General features: G+C 33.0%; 1 protein-coding gene across 1 annotated transcript in view; it reads left to right on the top strand.

The window, feature by feature from the left end:
- The first annotated feature begins 780 nt into the window (after nucleotides 1–780).
- Nucleotides 781–22475, top strand: part of LOC126965524 (progestin and adipoQ receptor family member 3) — a 41047-nt gene continuing 19352 nt past the window's right edge. Inside the window, exons 1-4 of the mRNA XM_050809187.1 lie at nucleotides 781–1049; nucleotides 1419–1642; nucleotides 3048–3204; nucleotides 19356–19508. Of these exons, the coding sequence (XP_050665144.1) occupies nucleotides 978–1049; nucleotides 1419–1642; nucleotides 3048–3204; nucleotides 19356–19508 (606 nt within the window). The 5' untranslated portion in view covers nucleotides 781–977. The remainder of the gene's footprint in view (nucleotides 1050–1418; nucleotides 1643–3047; nucleotides 3205–19355; nucleotides 19509–22475) is intronic.

Below are 22475 nucleotides of genomic sequence, written 5' to 3'. Positions count from 1 at the left end.
AGAGTTCCGTCTGTAAGACATTTTCACATATTCGGAACTAAGGCGTTTGTACTTAAAAAAGGAAAGAAAATCTGCAGTGTTTGACACTTTTTATCGATTGTCGATATTTTATTTTAAATTATTATTAAATTTATTTTTATTTATTTCATTTGTATGGTGTCTATATTTTTGATTAATAAGTTTATTACCTTTGAAATCCTTTTTATTATATTATATTATGGTTATGATGTCCAAAATAATATTAAAAGCCTAAAAATTAGGGTTAACTAACTTCTGCTATTGCAACATCTGAAAAACGAATACCAAAGACTGTCTGAACCGAAACTACAACGCAAAACAAAACTATTTATAAAATATTAATTATGTTGCTTTTTTCTTTGAGATAACTAAAACGTGGGATACGTTGAAACCAGTTAGACTTTGCTTAGGTCAATATTAAAATCAACAAAAGAGAACCTTAAAATTAGACATTATTTATATTAATTTATATTAATTAATATATATATATATATATATATTTATTTATTAGTTAATTGAAAATCGATAAAAATTATGTATTGATTCCAACCCTATATATTTATTATATTGGCAGCTTTGATATTACGTCATTACTTGATTATGTTGGTATCAAGATTTAGTGCAATACAATATGTGCGATATTTCATAATATTTTGTATGGCACTCCCGTCTCTTGAATGTAGTGTTTAAATTCTCTTTGTCGTAGTCGTACTACGGTACTAGTGCCAACTGTCCAGACCCAGAGCCCACTGCACTGACAACGATTTGACAGTTGCGATTTTTGTTGCACAGGGGATGGATGTGTTATTGGTGTCTGGGAAATCATGTAAATTCCGAAGTTATTAAATTTAAAGAACAAATACTATTGTATTAAATTTAAACACTTGATGGATTACTAAGTGCCTTTATAGTGCAATTACTAAAGATTCTGTGATAATTAGACTAGTTGCCAGTTAAAAATGTCTATAACAATGACGAAAAAACTTAGTGAATGCTCCACAGAAACATTACAGTTTATGGCAATAGAAAAAGTAAGTTCTTTGTTTTAACAAAATATTTCCTGTTATAATTTTTTTAATAACTTTATATTCATTAGTACCTCTCTTGTCATGAGTGTTTAATTATTATTTATTTATGTCATTACGAACCTGCTGCTCAAAATGTTAACAATGTATCTGTTGTGTCAAAGAATATATTATAATAGTACAAGTAGTTGTGTAAAGAAGTTGTGAACTCGAAGCCCTTGTTTACTAACATTAAATTTGATATGGTTTTTAGCTATTATCAAATACAATTCATACATTAATGCTAGAAAAATAAAGATTACTTCAAGGAGGTATACATTCATTGTTTTGTTTGTAAACTATTAGATTATTTATTACTTTTTTATAATTTGACAGGTAGAAGAAACTTGTGTACAAGATAAAGAACATTGCAATGGAACTACATTGCTGCATAGAGGTAAAAAGTTAGAAGACAATAACAATTTAACAAAGGAAGATATTGAGTACATAAACTATAGACAACTATTGAAATATGAAGAGGCGCCCGTGTATCTTCAGCACAATCCATTCATAAGAGATGGATATAGGAAACTTTTACCCACTAGATTATGCTGGGAAAGGTAAAGTAGACAGATTATTTTTCCGTTTTGTTGTTCTTCTTGGTTCAAAATAATTTGACATTAAATTAATAAAAATATAAGACTAAATATTGTTTACAGAATACAATTATTTCTATTATCCCCTGGTGGGGAAGTTGAACACATTTTAAAATATCAACAACTCCTACCATACTAATCTATTGTAAATGAAGTTTTTAGTATTAATACTAGCTTTATACTAAAAAATAACAATATCAAAAAAACTAAAAATCCATCCTGATTGGATCTTATGTCTAACCTCCTATTAGGAGATAGAACTATTGCCTGGTCAAGAGTGTAGTTATGATTACCAAATAATCATATCACATAACAACAGAATATGGGGATAGGTTGCAAACACCTTTGGGACATACTTTGTTTCCCTTCCAAACTTTCTTCCACAAACAACCAAAGTATGGAATAATCTTTGTTGCTCTGTGTTTCTATATCAATTACATATGTTACTACCTGATGTTGGTCACTCAACCTCAGGTTAGTCCTCTTATTCCATACTGTGTCAGTGTATTAATCTATCATGACATGTTAAAGTAAGATGGGTCAGTTCGTATGACAATGTACACCATAATTTTCTTGTTTGGGTATGTATTGATTTGATTTATACATTTACGTTACAGTTAATATATTACATACCAGTTTTCATCAAAATGATGCAAGCTGTATTTAAGTTATAAAACTACATAGTGTAGACAGAAAGATAGAAAAACTTAGATAAACAAAAATAGTAACATTGTGAATCATAAAAAGATTATTAATCACTTTATAAATCAGCGGCAAAAAACACTCATCCTGATAGATTCAGTAAAATACTTACTATTTGCACAGTATTTACTCATCACCAAGAAAATTCTTTTCTCTTCTTAGTGTTCATGGTAATTCAAATTCAAATATAAAGGCCGGCAACACTCCTGTGATTCCTCGGGTGTTGCAAGAGATTGTGGGCTGCGGTGATCACTTAACAACAGGAGTACAAACGTACGTACGGGTTGTACGTACATTTGTCCTCCTATTCCATAAAAAAATTATTTTTATTAAAAATAGGATTCAAAATCACTTATTGAACATCAAAAACTATCACCGGAATGTCAATAATTAGCACATAATATTTAATTTCATGTTCCTATTCCTAGACTTTAGGTACTGCCACAATCTTAGTTGATATGATAAATATACTATGCATGGACAAAATTTCCGCAGCAATCCACAACCATGGTCATCAGCCATTTTGTAAATCAAATGGTGCAGGAACAACTAGATACGGGTCGATCATTGTGTATAAACTGACTTTGTCTTGTCCAACGAAATTGTAATCAATAACCAATTCTCAGAGCCCATCGCTAAGTTTACTAACAACAATTTTCCATTGCAGCATATTCTGGTGGACCAATGAGACAATGAACATATGGACACATATATTCGGTTTTTTCTTATTGCTAATGCTGACAATCAATGACCTCGCCATCATAAACATTCACGCAACGGTTACCGATAAGACTGTGGCAGGGATACTCTTCTCGTGCTTCCTGGTAAGGATTTCAACTATTAAAAAGAAACCTTAGGTAAGGCAGTTTTCAGATGTAAGACTTCTAAAACAATGTACCGCTATACAATCATCAATGCAATTATCAGTGTGATAATGACAACTGTAGTTCCGACTATGAGCCGTGAGTCAAAGGTCAGGGTTTTATTCACGACAATTTTCTCCTCCAAAAATTAACCAACTGTAACGAGATTAAAAAAAAATGCGTATTTTTATACAATCTAATTAATTAATCTAATTCTAGTTACTATTATTGTTATTTTTTGAAACGGTGTCCTTCCGCCGCGACCCGCTCTCGCCTCTTGCCTCCTCACGAATCAAGCACATCTCACCTATAACTATGTATGTAGTTAAAAACCTATCTTGGATGACACCGACTCCAAAAATTACAATAATCGTAACTAGAATTACTTAGATGAATTAATTAGATTGTATAAAAATACGCAATTATTTTTATACTTTTTAGTGCATATTATATCTATTGTTTTGGAATAGTGTTTTTGAAGTCGGTTGTTTATTTATTAAATTTTTTTATTTTATGATTTTTAGTGAATTTGAAGTACACTAACCAACAATTTGTGTAAATATGTGTAGATATGCTAAATTGTTCAATGAAGCAATGAAAAATCTAAAAATAAATGTAAATATATCATACACATATGTATAGCAAATTTAAGACTTTTATGGTTTTCTCATGGATTCCATTGTCAGATCTGAACCAAAATTAAATGGGACCACACGGGACGCACCAGCTTAAAGAATTATCAAAAGCGGTTCACCCAGTCGAAAGTTTTGAGGTAACAAATATAAAAAAAAGACGAATTGAGAACCTCCTCCTTTTTTAAAGTCGGTTAAAAATTCACTCGATTGTGTGAAACGTGCAGTCATTGATAGATTGGCAGATGACGGATATAACTTTGTAAAAAAACGGAGATAGCCGAAATCCACTACGTTTTAAGCAACTGTTCGCATTCACTCAAACTTAGCCGGATTATACTTCGACGCCAATCGCCATACTGTAATTACTAGGTACTATTTCAAAGTAATGTCAAATCACTGCACGTTTCATACTAAACTAAATTTCAATTTTTACTTAGTCCAACTTCTATTTACATCCTCTTTGGTGGTCACGGCCATCATGTTCACGTAGCATCCTTTTACAAACAATGAGTTCAAGCTCCAGAGGTTGATGCATCTAATATACGATAATTCATACTTATACAGTTTGATCTTTATTACTTTTTATGAAATATCTGATATTATTCGATGCAGCACCTTACAAACTAATATGTAATATATGTTATAACCATTGTTAAATACCCTATTTCATTGAAAAGAGTGGCCGTTGAGTTTCTTGTTTGTACATTTAGTAATTAGATTCAGTAATTTAAAAAAAAATGGCGTGCGTACAAAGTACACATGTCAGAAGGGAAAATTCTTCGGAAAACTAATTTTTAAATCTCGTTTGTATCATTATCAATTATCGTAATCTGTTCCCTAAACCAATTGTTTTTTGCCAATATTAGAAATTATTATTGTACTTACTCGCGGCCACGCGCTAAACCGGCACGATACATCGCTAGTAGGAAAGATGTTCTACGTTTTCGCGGCCGCGCGCTGTATCTGTACAATATAACTCTAGTAGGGAGGTTGTTCTACTTACTAGCGGTGCCATGTGCTTCATCCTACGTTCGCCCTTTCTCACTCTGTCTCAATCTCCCTCTCCCTCCTCTTGGATAAAAACGTCCCACATTTTCATAGACACTGGATTTAAAAAATGATCCCAAATTCGTTCTTTGCACCCTCGAGAACCTCGGATTCGATACTCATATTGTTGAAATGATAAATTTGCGCGGCGGTCATCTTGGATTTAAATAATGATCCCAAAATCGTTCTCTGCACCCTCGAGACCCTCGGATTCGATATCCATATTGTTGAAATGATATATTTGCGCGGCGGCCATCTTGGATTTAAAAAATGATTCAAAATTCGTTCTCTGCACCCTCGAGAACCTCGGACACGATATCCATATTGTTGAACTCATAATTTTGTGCGGCGGCCATCTTGTATTTCAAAAACAATCTCAAATTCGTTCTTTGCATCCTCGAGAAGCTCGGAATCGATATCCATATTGTTGAAATGATAAATTTGGGCGGCGGTCATCTTGGATTTAAAAAATGATCCCAAATTCGTTATCTGCACCCTCGAGAATCTCGGATACGATATCTATATTGTTGAAGTCATAATTTTGTGCAGCGGCCATCTTGAATTTCAAAAACGATCCCAATTTTGTTCTCTGCACCCTCAAGATCCTCGGATTCGATATCCATATTGTTGAAATCATAAATTTGCGCGGCGGCCATCTTGAATTTCAAAATTGATCCCAAATTCGTTCTCAGCACCCTCGAGAAAGAACCTCGGATACGATATCCATAATGTTGAAATCATAATTTTGCGCGGCGGCCATCATGGACTTATTTTTTCGTTTCATGGAGTTTGAAATCGCAACGATTCTAAAGAAGATTCACTTCAATATATTTATAAGGACGATTCAACTGCGCTCAGTCTAAGCCTAATTTCATAAAGTTTCTGAGACTCTGAGATTTTTGAATGGAACGGAAATATTCTGTATCGGACTATTATTGTTTTGTACTCGGTGTATTATGTATGTGAGTAGCCATATTAAGTACTTTTTGAAGTACCTACTGTAGTACTTACAAAATTAGAAATATCAAAAAAGCAAAATGTAGAGACAGGTAATGATGATATATATCTTAATTATTGAAAGGAAGGTTGATTTAGTTTTAAGAACCAAAGAGAAAAAAGTCGACTATATTTGTATAGAAAATGTCTACTAATATTTCCTCTGAAGTGTACTTTCATTATGTTCAGGCATTAACCGTGACGATCAAGCCTATTGTATCTGGCCACACATAATGACATAATTATGTAAGTTATAAAACGAAATAGTGCACGCTATAGCGTTTGTAATGTGTAGGTAAATACAATAACGTTAAGTTGAACGGATGCACAGAATATGGTTTCTTACGAAAGTTTAAAGTAATCAAGAAGTAAATTAGTTTTTTAATAGAAAATATTATTACCATAATTATTAGAAATTAAAGAGCCTTATTATAGGCAACTGCTTTTATAGATCTTGGAAACAGCTTCTTTCAGCCTCTAGGTTCGAATGTAACCTTTTTTTTTTACGATATAATGTGACGGAACGATTAAGACATTCACCTAGGGTTACTATTTAGTAATTTGAAAAGTCCTGACAAAAACCATGACATTTCGATAAAAGCACAGACTTTGTAGTTGATGTCGTTTATGTTTCGTTTCTCGTAAAAACTTATTAGATATTAGTTAACATTTCGTTTCATTACTTTATTCCACCTAATTTAAAATAAAATCCGGACCTGTTAGAGAACCGGACAAAATCCGGTCCAGCCTTACAAATAAACTTGGTATAAAGTAATACGTGGGAATAAACCAAAAATAATAAAAAGGTTGACTATATCGCTGACACTACTGTCAATACAAATGATAATTCTGAAGTTTTTCGAATGTCAAGCAGCCTTGCAGATAAAAGAGGGAAACGTGTTAAGTCCCAATAAACGTATCGTAAGCAAAACGTCTATTTGTAAACATTTTGCATATTCTTAGTTTATTCTCAGGTATTTATTTTTTATTTATTCAAGGACAATATGTGCTACATATTATTGTTATATTGTAGACCCACTCAGAGATTGCAAAACAGATACTAGTTAGAAGCAGAAACAGCGAAATGGAAGGGCGACAAGATATTATAAGATCCAGCAAGCTGTAACAGTCAACTAGCTGGTTCTAGTGCAATGAACAAATAACATACAATTAACTTAAAAATAACATAAACAAAACCAAGAAAACCTTGGTATAAATTTATACCAAGATTATTAAGTAAGGCCGTAAAAGTTTCCAAAAGTTCGGACATCTCCGAATTAATCCGGACGGATGGTAACCCTACATTTACCTGAATGTAGCGATGCTCAGGATTCTTACAAAAGCCAGTGCCTGCACATTACTGATTTTGACGGCAGAAAAAGGGTCCGCTACTAGGCACCATCCTGTGGGTCCCAAATATAAATTTATTTCATCTATGAAGGAATCTCTAGCTATGTTATGATCCTTATTAATACATGAAGAGATACTTATACTTATTGCGTATACCTGTACTCTAATTAAATAAAATATATTAACATTTATTGTGTAATGCGGCATGTCGTCCCTAAGTGAATGAGTGCCGTAGCTTCTTGCGTTTCGACAATAGAGGCTCGTATATTTTGTTATCAATTAGCGAGCAGTTATCCAAGATGGTGTAAATCATTTCCAGACGTTTAACTATGGGTGATCACTTTCTTTACTTAGGCCACCAAATGATTTTTGTGGTTTATATAGCTTCGTGACGATAGACGCAGGTGCGGCCCACCATAAGTGAAACACGGTCAAATAGACCTACATAATAGAAATAGTTACTAAAGTCTATTTGGGTATATTTTCTTTGTAAAATTTTATTAAAATTTTTATAGTGGTTATCAAAACCTAAAGATAACGGAGGTACATGCCAAAACAAGATTGTCTTTGATTAAATATGAAAAATTTGATCTGGTTTCAATACTAGATACGAGTACCTATAATGTTTTAGATGTTTCTCTTAATAATATATTAAAAGTGAATTACATATATTACATAATCAATATCAATTCAACCTTGTAGTTGTATAGAGAATGTAATAAAATAGTCTCGTCTACCTTATTATATATGTTTAGAATATTAAATATATTATAACTATACAGGTATTCGTAAGTAATTCTTACACCATTTTTGCGCATGGCATTTTACATAACGCAATTTATTTTTATTATTTTTTAAAAGATACCTAACATTAATTTATGATTTTTACTTACAATAGAAGTTTTAAAATAGATAAATGTTTAAAAATTAACAGTTTTACTTTTCCTGACTTGTTCAGTAGAAGTTTCTCTTAGTAACCCTTATATTCTCTCATCATGCTTTCAGTTAGTATATGTATATTGTCCTTGGTAACATTTCTCAAATTCCATTTAATCTTGATGCCAGCGGTCTCGTTGCTCTTCCGAATAAGCTCCTATGTTATCTTTCACATTTCACTCAAGTCCTCGAGTGGCGGCCACGTACCAGAAGACGCAGTGTTGGTAGGTAGATGGAGCGACGATCTGGTCAAGATCGCCAGAATACGTTGGATGAGGGCTGCGCAGGACCGATCGTCGCGGAGATCTTTAGGGGAGGCCTTTGTCCAGCAGTGGACGTCCTACGGCTAATGATCATGATGAGATACAAATCTTTAATGAGAAGAAGTGGTAAGAGAGATGTTGCCACTCTTTTAAAGCGACAGCATTTTACAAAATGATTATATAATCTATGCGCTTGAGTAAGTTAAAAATGGAAATAAGTGTTAAACAAACTTCAAAGTATTACGAGTAGGGAAATAGGGGAGACTGGGTAACAGTTAATCATTTTAAAAGTCAGCGGATTCAAAGTTTGTGGCTAAAAACACTTTTCAAATATTAAACCATAATAATAAACATATTATCTAATCTTCAAATAAAGTTTTCAAACATAATTTCAAAAAAAGTTATAATATATACTTAGTCTTGCCATAAATACTGTTACAATTTATATTATAACTATATATTAACAAAAATAAACGTAATATTACATTTCAATTCGGAATTTTTACTCAAATAAAAATTTACTTCAATAAGCTTCACTTTCTCACCCAAAACTTAGTTTTGTTACTATCATACTGAATGGAGTGTTACAGGACATCTTCCCGTATTGATTTGATATAGCTATATTACATATATTGAGATATTATAAAGATAAATAAAGAGAACACTCTAGAAACCAGACGGGCGCTGACCAAGCAACAATTTTACTTAAAGTTAGCAGGCGTTTAATAGATGCCCCTGGTATTCATAATGAGCTGATTCGATTGTATACACCTGACAATTATAGTCGCCGTCTTGTGGCGGTACTCGCGTGTCGCACGGTAGCGCACACAAATTGATTATTCGTCCGGTAGAAGCCCGACCTGATACTGATCTATTTACTAAGAGACTTGAGGTGTTGGAGCAGTTGCTGCTCCAACTTTGTGAGTCCCCGCATAAAAGCATAAAAGGCACTTATTTTCTCAAAATTAATTCCTTTAGAATTCTTTTTGATATCATTTCTTATACTACTAGATACTACTACCGCTTCGGAAACAAATGGCGCTCTGAGAGAGAAGAAGCGGCGCAAGAAACTCTCCCAGCATTCTTTTTTTTACGCTTTTTTCAATAAAAATATACAATACTGTACAGTCATTTCTATCGCTATAAAATAATCACAATCTAGTCCCATAGTGATAACTATCAATATAATATTGTAAAAACTGCTTATATTCATTAGACGAATATTTTCAACTAAAAATTGGACTATATACTATATAATACTGCTACTAATCTTTTGTTAAATTTATATTATTGTAACTAATGATTTTTTGTTGTATTGTAAGAAATGTATTTTATATAATTTGCACGTCATAAATGTGGCAAACATGTACTCAATAATATTTATGTAGCATCAATCTAACATGTTTATGCAAATAAAAACTTTGACTTTAAGTAATTGGTTTATAACACTGTTTTAACCAAAATAAATAAATAGTGAATAAACTTTTTAATATATAATATTGTAACCTATGATTGAGTGTGCCCCACTCTCCCCAACAGTATAGTATATCAAACCGCACACAATGTAAATTAATAAAGGTACTCTGATAGTATTTAATTAACGTGATACGTTTGTTTTGTATATTTGTTATAAGTGAAGAAACAATTGTGTAATTGTGCATAATTAGTACATTCACGTCATTATGTGGTGGTTTACTACTTAACTGAATATTATTTTATCTATATAGATTCCTTTACTTACAATACTTTTACACTACAACTCCGAATACACATTTGCACTCTTTATCATACAACAAGTGCTGACCCGGCAAACGTAAAACCTCCGAAACATGCTACATCTTTTGGTATAAGTATTATTCCGATCAGTTCAGTAGTTGTCGCAGTATACTGAGTTATAATCTAACAAAAAAAAAAACTATTTCCACAATATTGTCTGTTCTCCATTAGGAAGTAGATGTTTTTCTCAGAGGGCAATGTAGAGGGCTATGCTCGGAGTTTCCCTACGAGATCGAATCAGAAATGAGGACATCCGTAGGATGACCAAAGTCACCGACATGGCCCAGAAGGTTGCGAAACTCAAGTGGCAGTGGGCAGGGCACATAGCTCGACGGACAGAAGGCCGTTGGGGCAGTAAAGTACTCGAATGGCGACCACGTACGCAAGACGTAGTGTGTGTGTGTTTTCTTCATAAAACTAATTTGAAATAAACGTTGAGTGAGGATACAATGTATTAGGGATAGGTTGTCTATAAAGAATTGGCCGCAATTACCTGTAATAAATTTTAGCATAACTAATTTTGTGATATGCAATGTAAAATGCAAGTAACTAAGTTAAGATGTTTTTTTAAATAAATTTTACGTCATTATTAATTTATATTATTAATAATAAATTTAATTTGTAACAATTTAAAAAAATATGGTTGCCAGCTCGCAGTCAGCCGCAACTTTAGGGCCAGGTGACAGGTATTTTATTGTTAATTATTTATAGTCCCCTTTTTTAGTTAAATACAAAATTGAAGTTTCATATTTACTATTTACGATAAGCCATGGTTGCCAGTTGAAAAATTGCCGCAAGCAGAGGTTTTTTTTGTTTTTTATAGGCAACCATTCGCTAATACGTTGAGTTCTCCATTAACGTTCTTTTAAAATTGGTTTTATAAAAAAAACACGTATCTACAGAATCGAGCAGTGGGATCTAAGGCTATTATAAATTCACGTATTTTGAGTTTTTACGATCGTTCATACATTACGTCACAGTCCACAAATCGCTACAAACGGGCCGCGTGCTGGTGACCGCTCGCGCTGACGTAACATCTGTAATGCAGTGTCATTATATCTACTCGCCCAACATGATGTAGATTTCCCTAACTTTTTTACGAAGACCACTGAGCACACTTTCTCCTTTACTCAATGTGTTAATATATTGTATAACTATAGGTAAGTATGTATGTATATCGAACGCGTAGGTATATCAACAGGACGTACTTCCTGAAAAACGTTCCAAGCCACAAAGATAACATTTTAAGGAATTCGTGTTTAAAGTTTAATAAATATTAGTGTATTCCATACATGAGGGTTGAGCTACTAAGTCATGATGTCATATAAAGAGAAACAGTAGGGCTGTTTTTTTGTCAGTCTGTTAATATGAATCATGTAACGAGTTTTGTATTGTTAACTCATGATTGTAGTTTGGAACATTTTTCTGGAATTACGTTTACTGTTTAATTGAAAACGTGTGCGTCTAGAGATTCCCAACAGAAGTGATAACTTAAACTAATCTAAGCTGCTATTTAATGTTGAAATTGTTTAACTTGAAAGAAGCTTAGGTTATTATAAACTTTATGCTGTTAATTAATAAAATCTTTTATTTATAATAATTTTTTTTTTCTTAGTTACACTTCTTGAATTATGTACATTAAAATTTTGTGGGTGTACATTATTTAATATTATAAAAGTAACAATTGGTTAGAGAGAGAGAGGAGGAGCCTGCCTACCCCTGCCGTATGAGTGAGAGAAAGAGAAGCCAGATGGTACCCTTCCATAAGAAGTTATCACTTCGATACTTTCTCTGACTTTAACAACTAGTCGGAAATCTTTTAAATAATCATCTGATTATTGGCAGTCTAAATTAGAAGACTTAACGTTGAAACCATTCTAGAAGCCGGCAACGCTCCTGTAATTCCACTGGTGTTGCAGAACAAGTGAGCACGTTTGACCTCCCCTTCCATAAACAAAATATAAGATCAGTTCTAAGTTCAAGAGATAATTTAGTGGTTTAATAAGGAAAAAAACAACACACATTACATATATACTCAACGTGCTTATGTGTATATGTTATATGGTGTGTAATGATATTATAAAATATACACGTAAACACACATTAAAAAACACAACACAAATACGTACGAAAAATCTATTTTAATTGACATATCTTACAAATATTGCAGGTATTATTTATTATATCATTAAAATTGTGAAATTGTAAATGACAGTGTGTTTTGGTTCAGTAAATAATAATAAAAAGAATTGGTAGTTGTAGAGATTTTTAAAACTTATTTTCAGTAATATATTAATTAATCAAAACACTATTTCAACAATGCACAATAGACATTTATCTTTTCACTAAATCCATTCAATTTCACTTATAAGATACACAGCACTAATATTGCACAATACGTCAGCTGTATAGCTACAGATATACTGCTATATGCCATTCGGTGACGCGAACTCACGAGATGGGTGTACCATCCAAAAAGTGTCTTACTATATAGGTTTTTTTTTAAATTATTTATTTATCACGTACGCCAGTCATGAGCATGTCGGTTTGCGAACCAATAAGACTGTCCTCTACCAAAAAGTGCCCAACGCGGCTAAAGAAGTTTTCACTGCAAAAAAGTTGTAGGCTTTTTATATATGTACCTTCACAATAACCTAGAATTTTTTATTACTTTGACTAAAGATTGCGATGATTAAATGTAGATTATGCGCAGACGAATCTATTCATTAAAGATATCTAGATATACCACTGACCCTTGATATCCATTATCCAATTTATATGTAAGCGCAACAATTGGTATCGTCTGGTATCTGGACTGAGGAGAATACAATCTGTACTCAAATAAAGATTATTTTTATTATGTTGATACTGTATTCTACGTAGGTCACACTAAAAGTTTTGCGTAACTTAAAAAACAACATGTTATAACCAAAAATCTCAAATCCACAATATTAATTTGAGAAGCAAGGATAGATTACGTTTACATGGCAGCAACACAACTTCGATGTACAATAGTGTTCTTGAAATGGCGCCGAGAATATTTAACAAGATACCTACAACTATCACAGAACTTAAGTTGACGTGTTTTAAAAAGAAACTATTTAATGTGCTAGTTACAAAATCGTACTATTCCATAAAAGACTTCTTTTCAGATACAACACTCAATTAACATTTTTTAAATATCATATTACTTCATTTAATTTCTTTTTACCAATTTCACTTGTTATATGTTATTTCAAAATATTCAATTATTGATATGTACATCAATTAACTATCATTGTGTATAAATATATTTGTTTGACTTGTTATTAATTACTATTTGTACGCCACAGCATGCGGGCAAGGAATAGAGCACTTTTATTGTGATTTGAAACATCTATGTATACCCATGACTACAAATAAATGATCTTATCTTATCTTATCTAAAATATTATGTTTATTGCTTTTAAAAATACTCTCCTTTACATTTTTAACATTTTTTCATGCGATCAAACCATTTTTTAAAACAGGAGAACAGATCTGAAGCCATGTTTTCTAAGTGCTGATTGAACGCTATCACTGCTTCTTCGGAATTGGTAAAAGTGAAACCACTCGTCAAATCTTTGATTTTGGGAAAAATACAGAAATCACAGAGTGCTAGGTCGGGGTTATGTGCAGGATGGGTGACGAGTTGTACTTTTTCGGAAGCTAAAAATTACTTGAGTTTTGTTGGCCGTGTGTGAAGAAGCGTTGTTATGATGTAGGAGAACGCGGTCAGTTCATGAGGGATCCAACATCAACAAAGTTTCCGAACTTTCAATTCTTGGTGTAAAATTTTCTGAATTTGGCTCATACCAATCCCCAATAGACCGCGAATAGTCTCATAGGTAAACCGCGGGTTTTCTTCAATAAGCCGCTTAACAGTAGCCACATTATTTTCGTTGACGGCAGTTGAAGGCCGCCCTTCACGAAATTCGTCATGTAAAGAAAGCCGACCTCTCAAATTGAGCAAACCATCGCCTCATGGTGCTCAAGCAAGGAGGTGCTTCCTTTGAGGAATTTGGCCACGAGAAAAACCTTTTAAAATCATAACTAAATCGCTTTAAAATCTTATAGACTTAATTCCATTTTCGTTGCGTACGTAGAACTTTGATGTGTGATACAAAATAATTGATAAATGATTTTCCGCCAATTGCTTTTTTTATTACTAAGAAGGTTGCAACGTTTCAAAAAATATGACATTCGAAATTCAAATAGTTTCGATTTGCTAGAAGTGCAAAACTTTTATTGTGCCCCATGTAACTCCGTTTTATTGGCATACAGTACTAATATTTATAATGTTACTTGACTATTAGGTAGGTGATAGGTCCCCGCTAATAACTTAAATATCGGCAAGTGGTATAATTCCAATCCAAATTAACAAACAAGCGATTCGGTTACGATAGTTTCTGCACTTCGGTCAACCCGATTTCAGATCAAAATCGCCAATATCTCCCCGAGAAAACGTTACGTAGGACTTCTCTTCACTTCTGTTTTCTATACTATGGCTCGCACCACCTCACCTGTACCACATGAGTGAAAAAAAAGCGGTTTTATTTTAAATAAAATTAATTCTGTCCCTTTCTCGCTAAAAAAGATCGATTAGAGCTACTAGCTATGTCAAAAGTAAGATGTGACGTCACTGTTATTGTGTCTATCTCTTTCTTAATAGAAATATTAAAATTCTTATAACTTTTCTGTCATAATAATCTAATAAATAAAATATATAGTGCTTCCTCGTTGTGTTTATAAAACAAATAAAAATGCAAACGACTTTATGTTATACTCTACTTTTTATATCGAGCGCAAGGTTATGTTAAATAATATTGTGTTATTGCATACGTAAATACTTAGCTATTTTATTGTTGACGGACCGGTTGAAAAATAAAATATTACTATTAAAGTATCTGTTAAATATATTATTGATGTGCTGAAATTTGAGTTATTTATGGAAAATTTGGTTATTCCAGTTTTAACTCCAATGACGTTCTATACATATCTTGACAAAACATGTCGTATACGTCTAATAAACGTACCTATATATGAATTAGAAAACTGAAAATACATTGGATACGTGACGGACGAGGATCGAACCGGGGACTCCGTGGTGAGAGTCAACGGTTCAACGTATTGTACCACGGTATCATGGAATCATCAAGTAGTACTTATATTGTAACGGACAAGCTGTATTTTTTACTTGTCTTGTCTTGTCGTTTTTTTTCATAAACAAACCTCGATTAGTATAAAACAAATACTAATTTGTGTTTTTCCATAACAAACCCGGAATTAATTTGTTTTATTAAGTGGTGGTATTTAATGTTTTGTTCTTTGGTAATGTTTACCATATTGATAGAATTTTAAGTGGCCACTTACAACCGCTCAGGTATTACCTACGCTTTATTTAAATGTTTGAAGACTTAGTTATATATTGATATTGAGTTCTTTGGAGGAGGCATTAACCCACTCCAGATTTCCTGTAGAACGTTAAAAATTACTAAATAATAATACTAACATTTAGAAAAATACATAAAATTATAACTGAACTTTGTAATTTTAAAATAACTGAATAAAAATGATGTTTAAATTTATTCAGTCGTGTTGAAACCTACTAAACTTTTTATTTATTTCAATAAAGCCTATTATATTATTAAAGTACACCTAGTTTTAGTGTATTTCTGGATTTTTTGTAGAGTTGTGTAAGGTACCCGTTTTTTTTATAGTAAATATATAAATACCTTTATTCCATTCATATAAATTATAAGTATTGTGTGAACATTACTGTGTTTGTGTGTTCTAAAGGGCGCCGTAGCTAGTGAAATTACTGGGCAAATGACACTTAACATCTTATGCCTCAAGGTGACGAACGCAATTGTAGTGCCGCTCAGAATTTTTAGGTTTTTCAAGAATCCTGAGCGGCACTGCATTGTAATGGGCAGGGCGTATCAATTACCATCAGCTGGACGTCCTGCTCATCTTGTCCCTAAAACGTGTTAGATCGGCGTTCGATTTTCTTCTCAATTTCGCTAATAAAAATCAATAGTCTATGAGTTCACGATAATTGATGAGCAAATACCTGATGCTTAAAATGTAAATTTCATTCGACACAATTGAATGCATAACCCTCGAGTCAAGCTTTACCAAACTATCTATATATTGATTAAGTTAAAGACCAAAATATATCGTATACTGCAATAGTTACTTATATGACAGTAAAAAAATATGGTGGTGATGATGTCACATAGTCGTTTTGTTACGTTGTGCAAAACTAGCATCACTAAGATATTATTATCAATAAATTAATAAAAAATTAATAAAGGGTGTTGTGTTGTGATGAAAAATCAATGAAAGACTCTAGGTTAAGTAAAAAAAGTATTTTTAACGATAATAAAACAATAGAAAGTACAGGACTTTTCACAAAAAAAGTGAAAACGTAACAATGAAAACTTAAAAAACGAAGCAGTTCAAGCTCAGTTCAGTAAATAGCACGAAAATATCCACATCATGTAATCCTATCGGTAATGAAACTCCAAACCGTACTGACGCAACGCCAGGGGGTGAAAGGGACACGGGAGAGGGCTTCACGTTCCAGCGAGGTCCAGAGATAATGTGGCTGGGTAGTATAGCAATCGAAACAATATTGTCAATAATTTGTAGAAAAAGTGCGTTTCATGGCGGTACCAACACACGAGTACTTCATTTACTCATGTAATACCAATAAACCCAAACACTTATTAGGGTATTTGAATGTTGATCGATAAATAATTTACAACGCGCACTTAAAATTATATTAACATTATAAATATCATTAAACGACGTCCTGATTTTGCTTCAACTCTAATAAAAATAATATTATAATAATACCAACACTTGTAATGGCCGTCACTTATTAGATTTAAGTCAAATCCGGTTTTGTTACGGAAACAACAAGATGTATGTAAACCTTCAAATTAATTTATGTATCATTTTGCATGTTATGTATTAATTTGGCACCGGAACTAAGTCGTACAATCAGGGTTAGTACATGGATAAAGATTTTGGAATATTCTTGTACAAGTGCTGACCCGGCAAAGTAAATACGCGCCCGCTCCATTGTATGAATTATCATATGTAATATAATGTTATTGACTGAATTATTTGTGTTCCGGATATATAGGTATTTTTAAGTGAAAAAATATTTATTCCGGATGAGATATAACCAACATTTATACTAAAACCTTCTCTGAAACATAAGTATTAGTCCGATCGGTTACTTAGTTTTCGCACATTAATATCTATTTAACATGCCTAATATTATAGTTATTTATGCAACTGTTGTGTAATAAGGGGTATTAAAACACGAATGTGCATTTATCTCACGAGGCGAAGCCGAGTGTGAAAATAGTATCACATGAGTGTTTTGATACCTAATTATCAACAGTTGCATACAAGATTTTATCTACACCCAGAATATGAATCCTCTAAAAGATTCTGGAACAGTTAGCTTACTACTAACATTAAAACACCAGTCCTAGTAGTAACCTAATATCATTCGTTACTGATTATATATACAAATAAAATAAGTATTAATGAAACAATTATTTATTTTAGTAGTAATTTACATTTTATGTAGTGCAATAATTAAAATTCACTCGAATATAATGTTCTTTTGCAGCGTTTAAAATGAATCGCTCATTTTTTGTAAACAAAACAATAAAAATATCGAAGAAAAATGGCGGGGATTCGAATAACCTACTTTTTTTTACGGCCCGCGACGTTCTGGGAGTGTGGAGCGCGCGTAAACGAAAATGTTCTTTTTTTGAAATTCATACAGATACCACGCATCGAACAATAAGAATGTGGCTGTATGTTGAAACTCTTTGCGCTTGAAGGGATAAAAAAAAACATAGGAGTGTTGTTATGAAATTCAGTAGAACATTACAACACTCATTTGGAGATGTAATGGTTATTAGAACATTGGGTGTTTTAATGTTGGCAATAAGCTAACTGTTTCAGAATCTTTAATAGAGGATTTAAAGCATGGGTGTAGATAAACATACTTACATAACATGATAACATAATAGGCTAGGAATGGTTCGGTAGAGCAATGGCAATTCGTGTAGTTTGTTGAGAGTAACTGACAAGTAATAGAGCAGGAGAAAAACATGGAGAAGAAGAGATTTGTCAGGCAATTATATAGGAATTGTTTATTCTGCTAACATGTAGGTACTTAATAATAACCTGCGGATTTTATTGAACAACGTAAATACATTCAAAGTAATCGGCTGTTGAAATTATGTAATGCAGAAGATGAATTATTTAAATTTTATAACGACATTTTTATCAAGAGCCTGTTATTTTCTGCCTGTTTTAGACGTTATAATAAATTATTATTCAAGACCGACCTTTGAGTATTTAACCTCCGGGAGGCACTTTGAAGTGCCTATATAAATAACCTACTGGAACTATACGTCGTAACCAAATTTTTTATGTATTTATTGTTTTAAACAGAGCTTACTCTAAGTTAAAAATCGCAATTAAATTATATTTTTCATTCTCGTAATCCAAGCAACTAATAAATATTATTATGTCATATTTGTGCACTGTGAGTTGAGTTACTTAGAAACCGTAAGGAATATGTAACATAACATTGTGATACATATTATTTCGAAACTTTGAAGTTCAAAATATCGACGAGGGTGAATTCCTGAAACCCTTGAGCGTAAAAGCTAGAAAAATAATATAAATTCCTCACTTCCAAAGAGCAACATTCCAGAAAAGGGTTCGAAAAGAAAGAAACTCAGGTTGTTACTGTATGAAACAAAAATATTCTAGACATATGAGGAAAAATATTGGAAGTAACAAATAACTGTATTCACTTATCGACTGTCTCTGTGGTAATTGTTGTCTTTGTCGTCTTAATGGTGGGTTATTGTTTATGGAACAATTTCTCATATTTCATACTTGTTACACTTTTAACTGACGTATCGATATGATGAATAAAAACCAGCACTCGTCTGGTTGTTTATAACACCGTATTACATTTAATATTTATATTAAAACTTTGAAATTTCACTGGTAAAAGTTTTATTAAACTGTAAATGTTTGTTGTCAGATATGCATGGCGTCGTCGGCGCTGTACCACACGTTCTCGTGTCGCTCGGAGCACGACTACAACACGTTCCTCATGTACGACCTGTTCGGTATCGCGCTCTCGCTGCTCGCCATATACACCTCGGGCGTCTACTACGCCTTCTGGTGCAACCACGTAAGTTTGTTGCTTGTGTTATACATAGATACGAACACGATAGAGTGTTATGAAAGTCGAGGGTCAAACTGTAAGTTCTGAAGATAATCAAAAACTGACTGAAACTAGCAACTTATTAGTTTTATAATATATTTAAAAAATAGTGTCGATTTACGTCAATACATCGCTGCACCCGATGGAACCACTGAGGAGATCACTTCGCCGCTCGCCCTTCTCTCTTCGACGGCCTTTTGAAACGCAGCCACAGAAGTTTACTTTTATGCTTGGGAATAAATAAAATTCGCAAAGTGCGAGTCAGGGATATACAGCTGGTGACCCAGTTATTCCACTTGGGATGTCGCTCGTTCACCTGGCGGTGTGCGATGACGCGTTATCGTAGTGAACAAGGACCCTACTGCGAGGTCGTTTCTTCCGAACTTTTTAAGACAAGTGGCAAATAATTGTAAGTAACTGTTACACTTCGCTAGTATGTTTCTGTCTATAAATCTACTGTCTATCTTTCTATACTTTTTTTACAGTTAAAGAAGGATAGTAGATCTAATTTATTTCCAAGAATCCCGTTTGCACGCAAACGACGTGGGCCAACCAAATTATCCAAAAAAGAAAAGTAATGGCCCCAAGATTTCCTTATCTCTTTCACACTTTCTAGCGCATATTTACTTTGTAGATTATTTATGCCAAGAAGTGACAAGATGACGAGACGAGCAAGATGTCACGTTTTGTTAAGTAGTATGCATGCAGTGCTGCTCAGGATAATGAAAAATGCAACATTCTTAGCGTTTGTCACCTGTCATACATAGGGTGACATCTGTAGAGCGTACTTAGACTTTGCTCAGACTTTACTTACGTTAAACTTAGGTGAATGTGATAAAACGCGAACTTGACTTTTGCATTGGGCTATCTTAGCTTAAGCTCAGCATAAATCTGTCAAATGATTATAAAGTCAAAGATTATGGTAAGCTTACACTCAGTTAAGTTTTTCGGGGGTAAAGTCTGAGCAAAATCAAAGTACGCTTTATAGATCTCAGCCACAGATAGGTACACGTTTTACCAATTATTCGTGCGTTTTGTTTTTATTTATGAAATTTGTACGTATACTCGTTTTTTCTACCATTTTGTATCATTACCTATAATAAAAAATACAGTTTTACGTAAGGAAAAGGTTAAAGTAAACGCGTGGTCGTTAAATACAAACAACGACCGTTTTTAACTCTGTGTTGCGCGATTGTAACCTCGTCAAACTGCTTTATGATATAAACGTATCTCTGGTATTTGAGTCTGCATTCAAATAAACAAATCAAATCAAAATCACTTTATTCATTTAGGTCACGGAAATGACACTTATGAATGTCTTCGTAAAGGGTTGAGCTAATGAGAAGAAGTAGCAAGAATCTCATTGCCACTCTTTTATATCAAGATTTACATTTCCATCGATTTACAAATCATTTCAATTACAATATAATATGTAAAATGATGCAACAAACATACTCAAACGTCAAACAGTCAATTGCCAGTCAAACGATAGTGGTAAATATAGCACCACAGTTTGCTTAAGCCTACAAAAATACTCAAGAAAGCTACGGAGCGTAAGAGACAGGGTTAGTGTAGCAAAGAAAGAAAGAGAAGCGGGACCTTTTTCTGGCTTTCGTTCATGTGGACAAGGTCTAACACAAATGTATGTTATCGTGTGCGACGGTTGCAATGCAATAGTTCATTATATTATAATACTCTATAATACAACGGCTAACCGGTTCTGTTTAGTTTTGCGTCTACCGTCGGGTCGCTCTCAATTCTTTTAATAAAATAAAATTGTTGATAACATTATTGTTGAACAATAGCAGAAAGCTTATTAAGTTTATTAATTGTCCGCGTGAGGTCAGAGGTAGCAAGTACGATATTTATGTAACAAATACTATCGTTTGACAGCAATTATAGCACATCGGCTATTGTGAATCAATGAATATAAAAAACCTATATCGATCTGAATTTTATAGAACGATCAAGAAAAGTCGTCTCCGAATGGTTACTTACTAAAAGAAATCAAACAAAATTAAAACACCACACAAAAATAAAAATTTCTGAATGCATTAATTATTATAAGCGATGCTAATAATAAAAACACTTATTCAAATTATTATTGAAAGAGGAAAAAATTTGCCTTTACCTTTTTTAAATATTTAATTCGTCGTTCCGCAAACTTGAATCGATTAATGGTTCAAGTTCACCTCATTCTTATCCGGTTTTTCCGGCCGTATTCTAAAATGATGATAACAATTCACGTGGAGTATTGCTCTCGGGACTTTTATCAGCCTAAATTATTTGATCGCCTGCAGTCGCTACTGGCTCCTGTAGTATTTTTTTAATGTCTAATTATTCGTCTGTATGGTAAAAGATCGATGCATCTACCGCATTTATTACGGGGACTGTCCCGAAGTGCTGTTTGAAGAGGTCTCTGCCGCTGAATTTCATAAACTCACTACTAGCCAGAAACTATAATCATCGTTACCATGACGTTCCCTCACAGCTATAGTGCAGTTTTGATGATATTTTCTTCCACCTTTTTATGCAAAAGAGGACAAACAACTTACAGTATATTACATCCATTGCAAATTACTCATTGATTTAAAAAAGTGGCCATTCAGTTTCTTGTATGTTCTTCTCACGAGCTCTATTTTTTCCGAACATATGGTAGATGCAGTAATTTAAAAGAAATATTTATAGTAACGATTCAAACGAAAGTGAAAACCTAATGAATAAAGTATATTTGACTTTGATTTTGAAGAAATAGATTGTGTAAATATATTACTTATTCATTTTCCAAATTGGTTGGGAAAAAAGTTTCTTCGCATTTCCTATGAAAAATATTTGTTTAAATTTAACATTTAATTATAGTATTATAAAATTCATCTAAATGGCACACATTTTAATAAATTTTTACCATATGTGACGTGAATCAGTTACTATAGA

Source organism: Leptidea sinapis, chromosome 7, assembly GCF_905404315.1.
Source record: "Leptidea sinapis chromosome 7, ilLepSina1.1, whole genome shotgun sequence".
Taxonomy (NCBI): domain Eukaryota; kingdom Metazoa; phylum Arthropoda; class Insecta; order Lepidoptera; family Pieridae; genus Leptidea; species Leptidea sinapis.
Note: the sequence above shows the minus strand (reverse complement) of the source record. Positions and strands in the feature narration are given on the sequence as shown.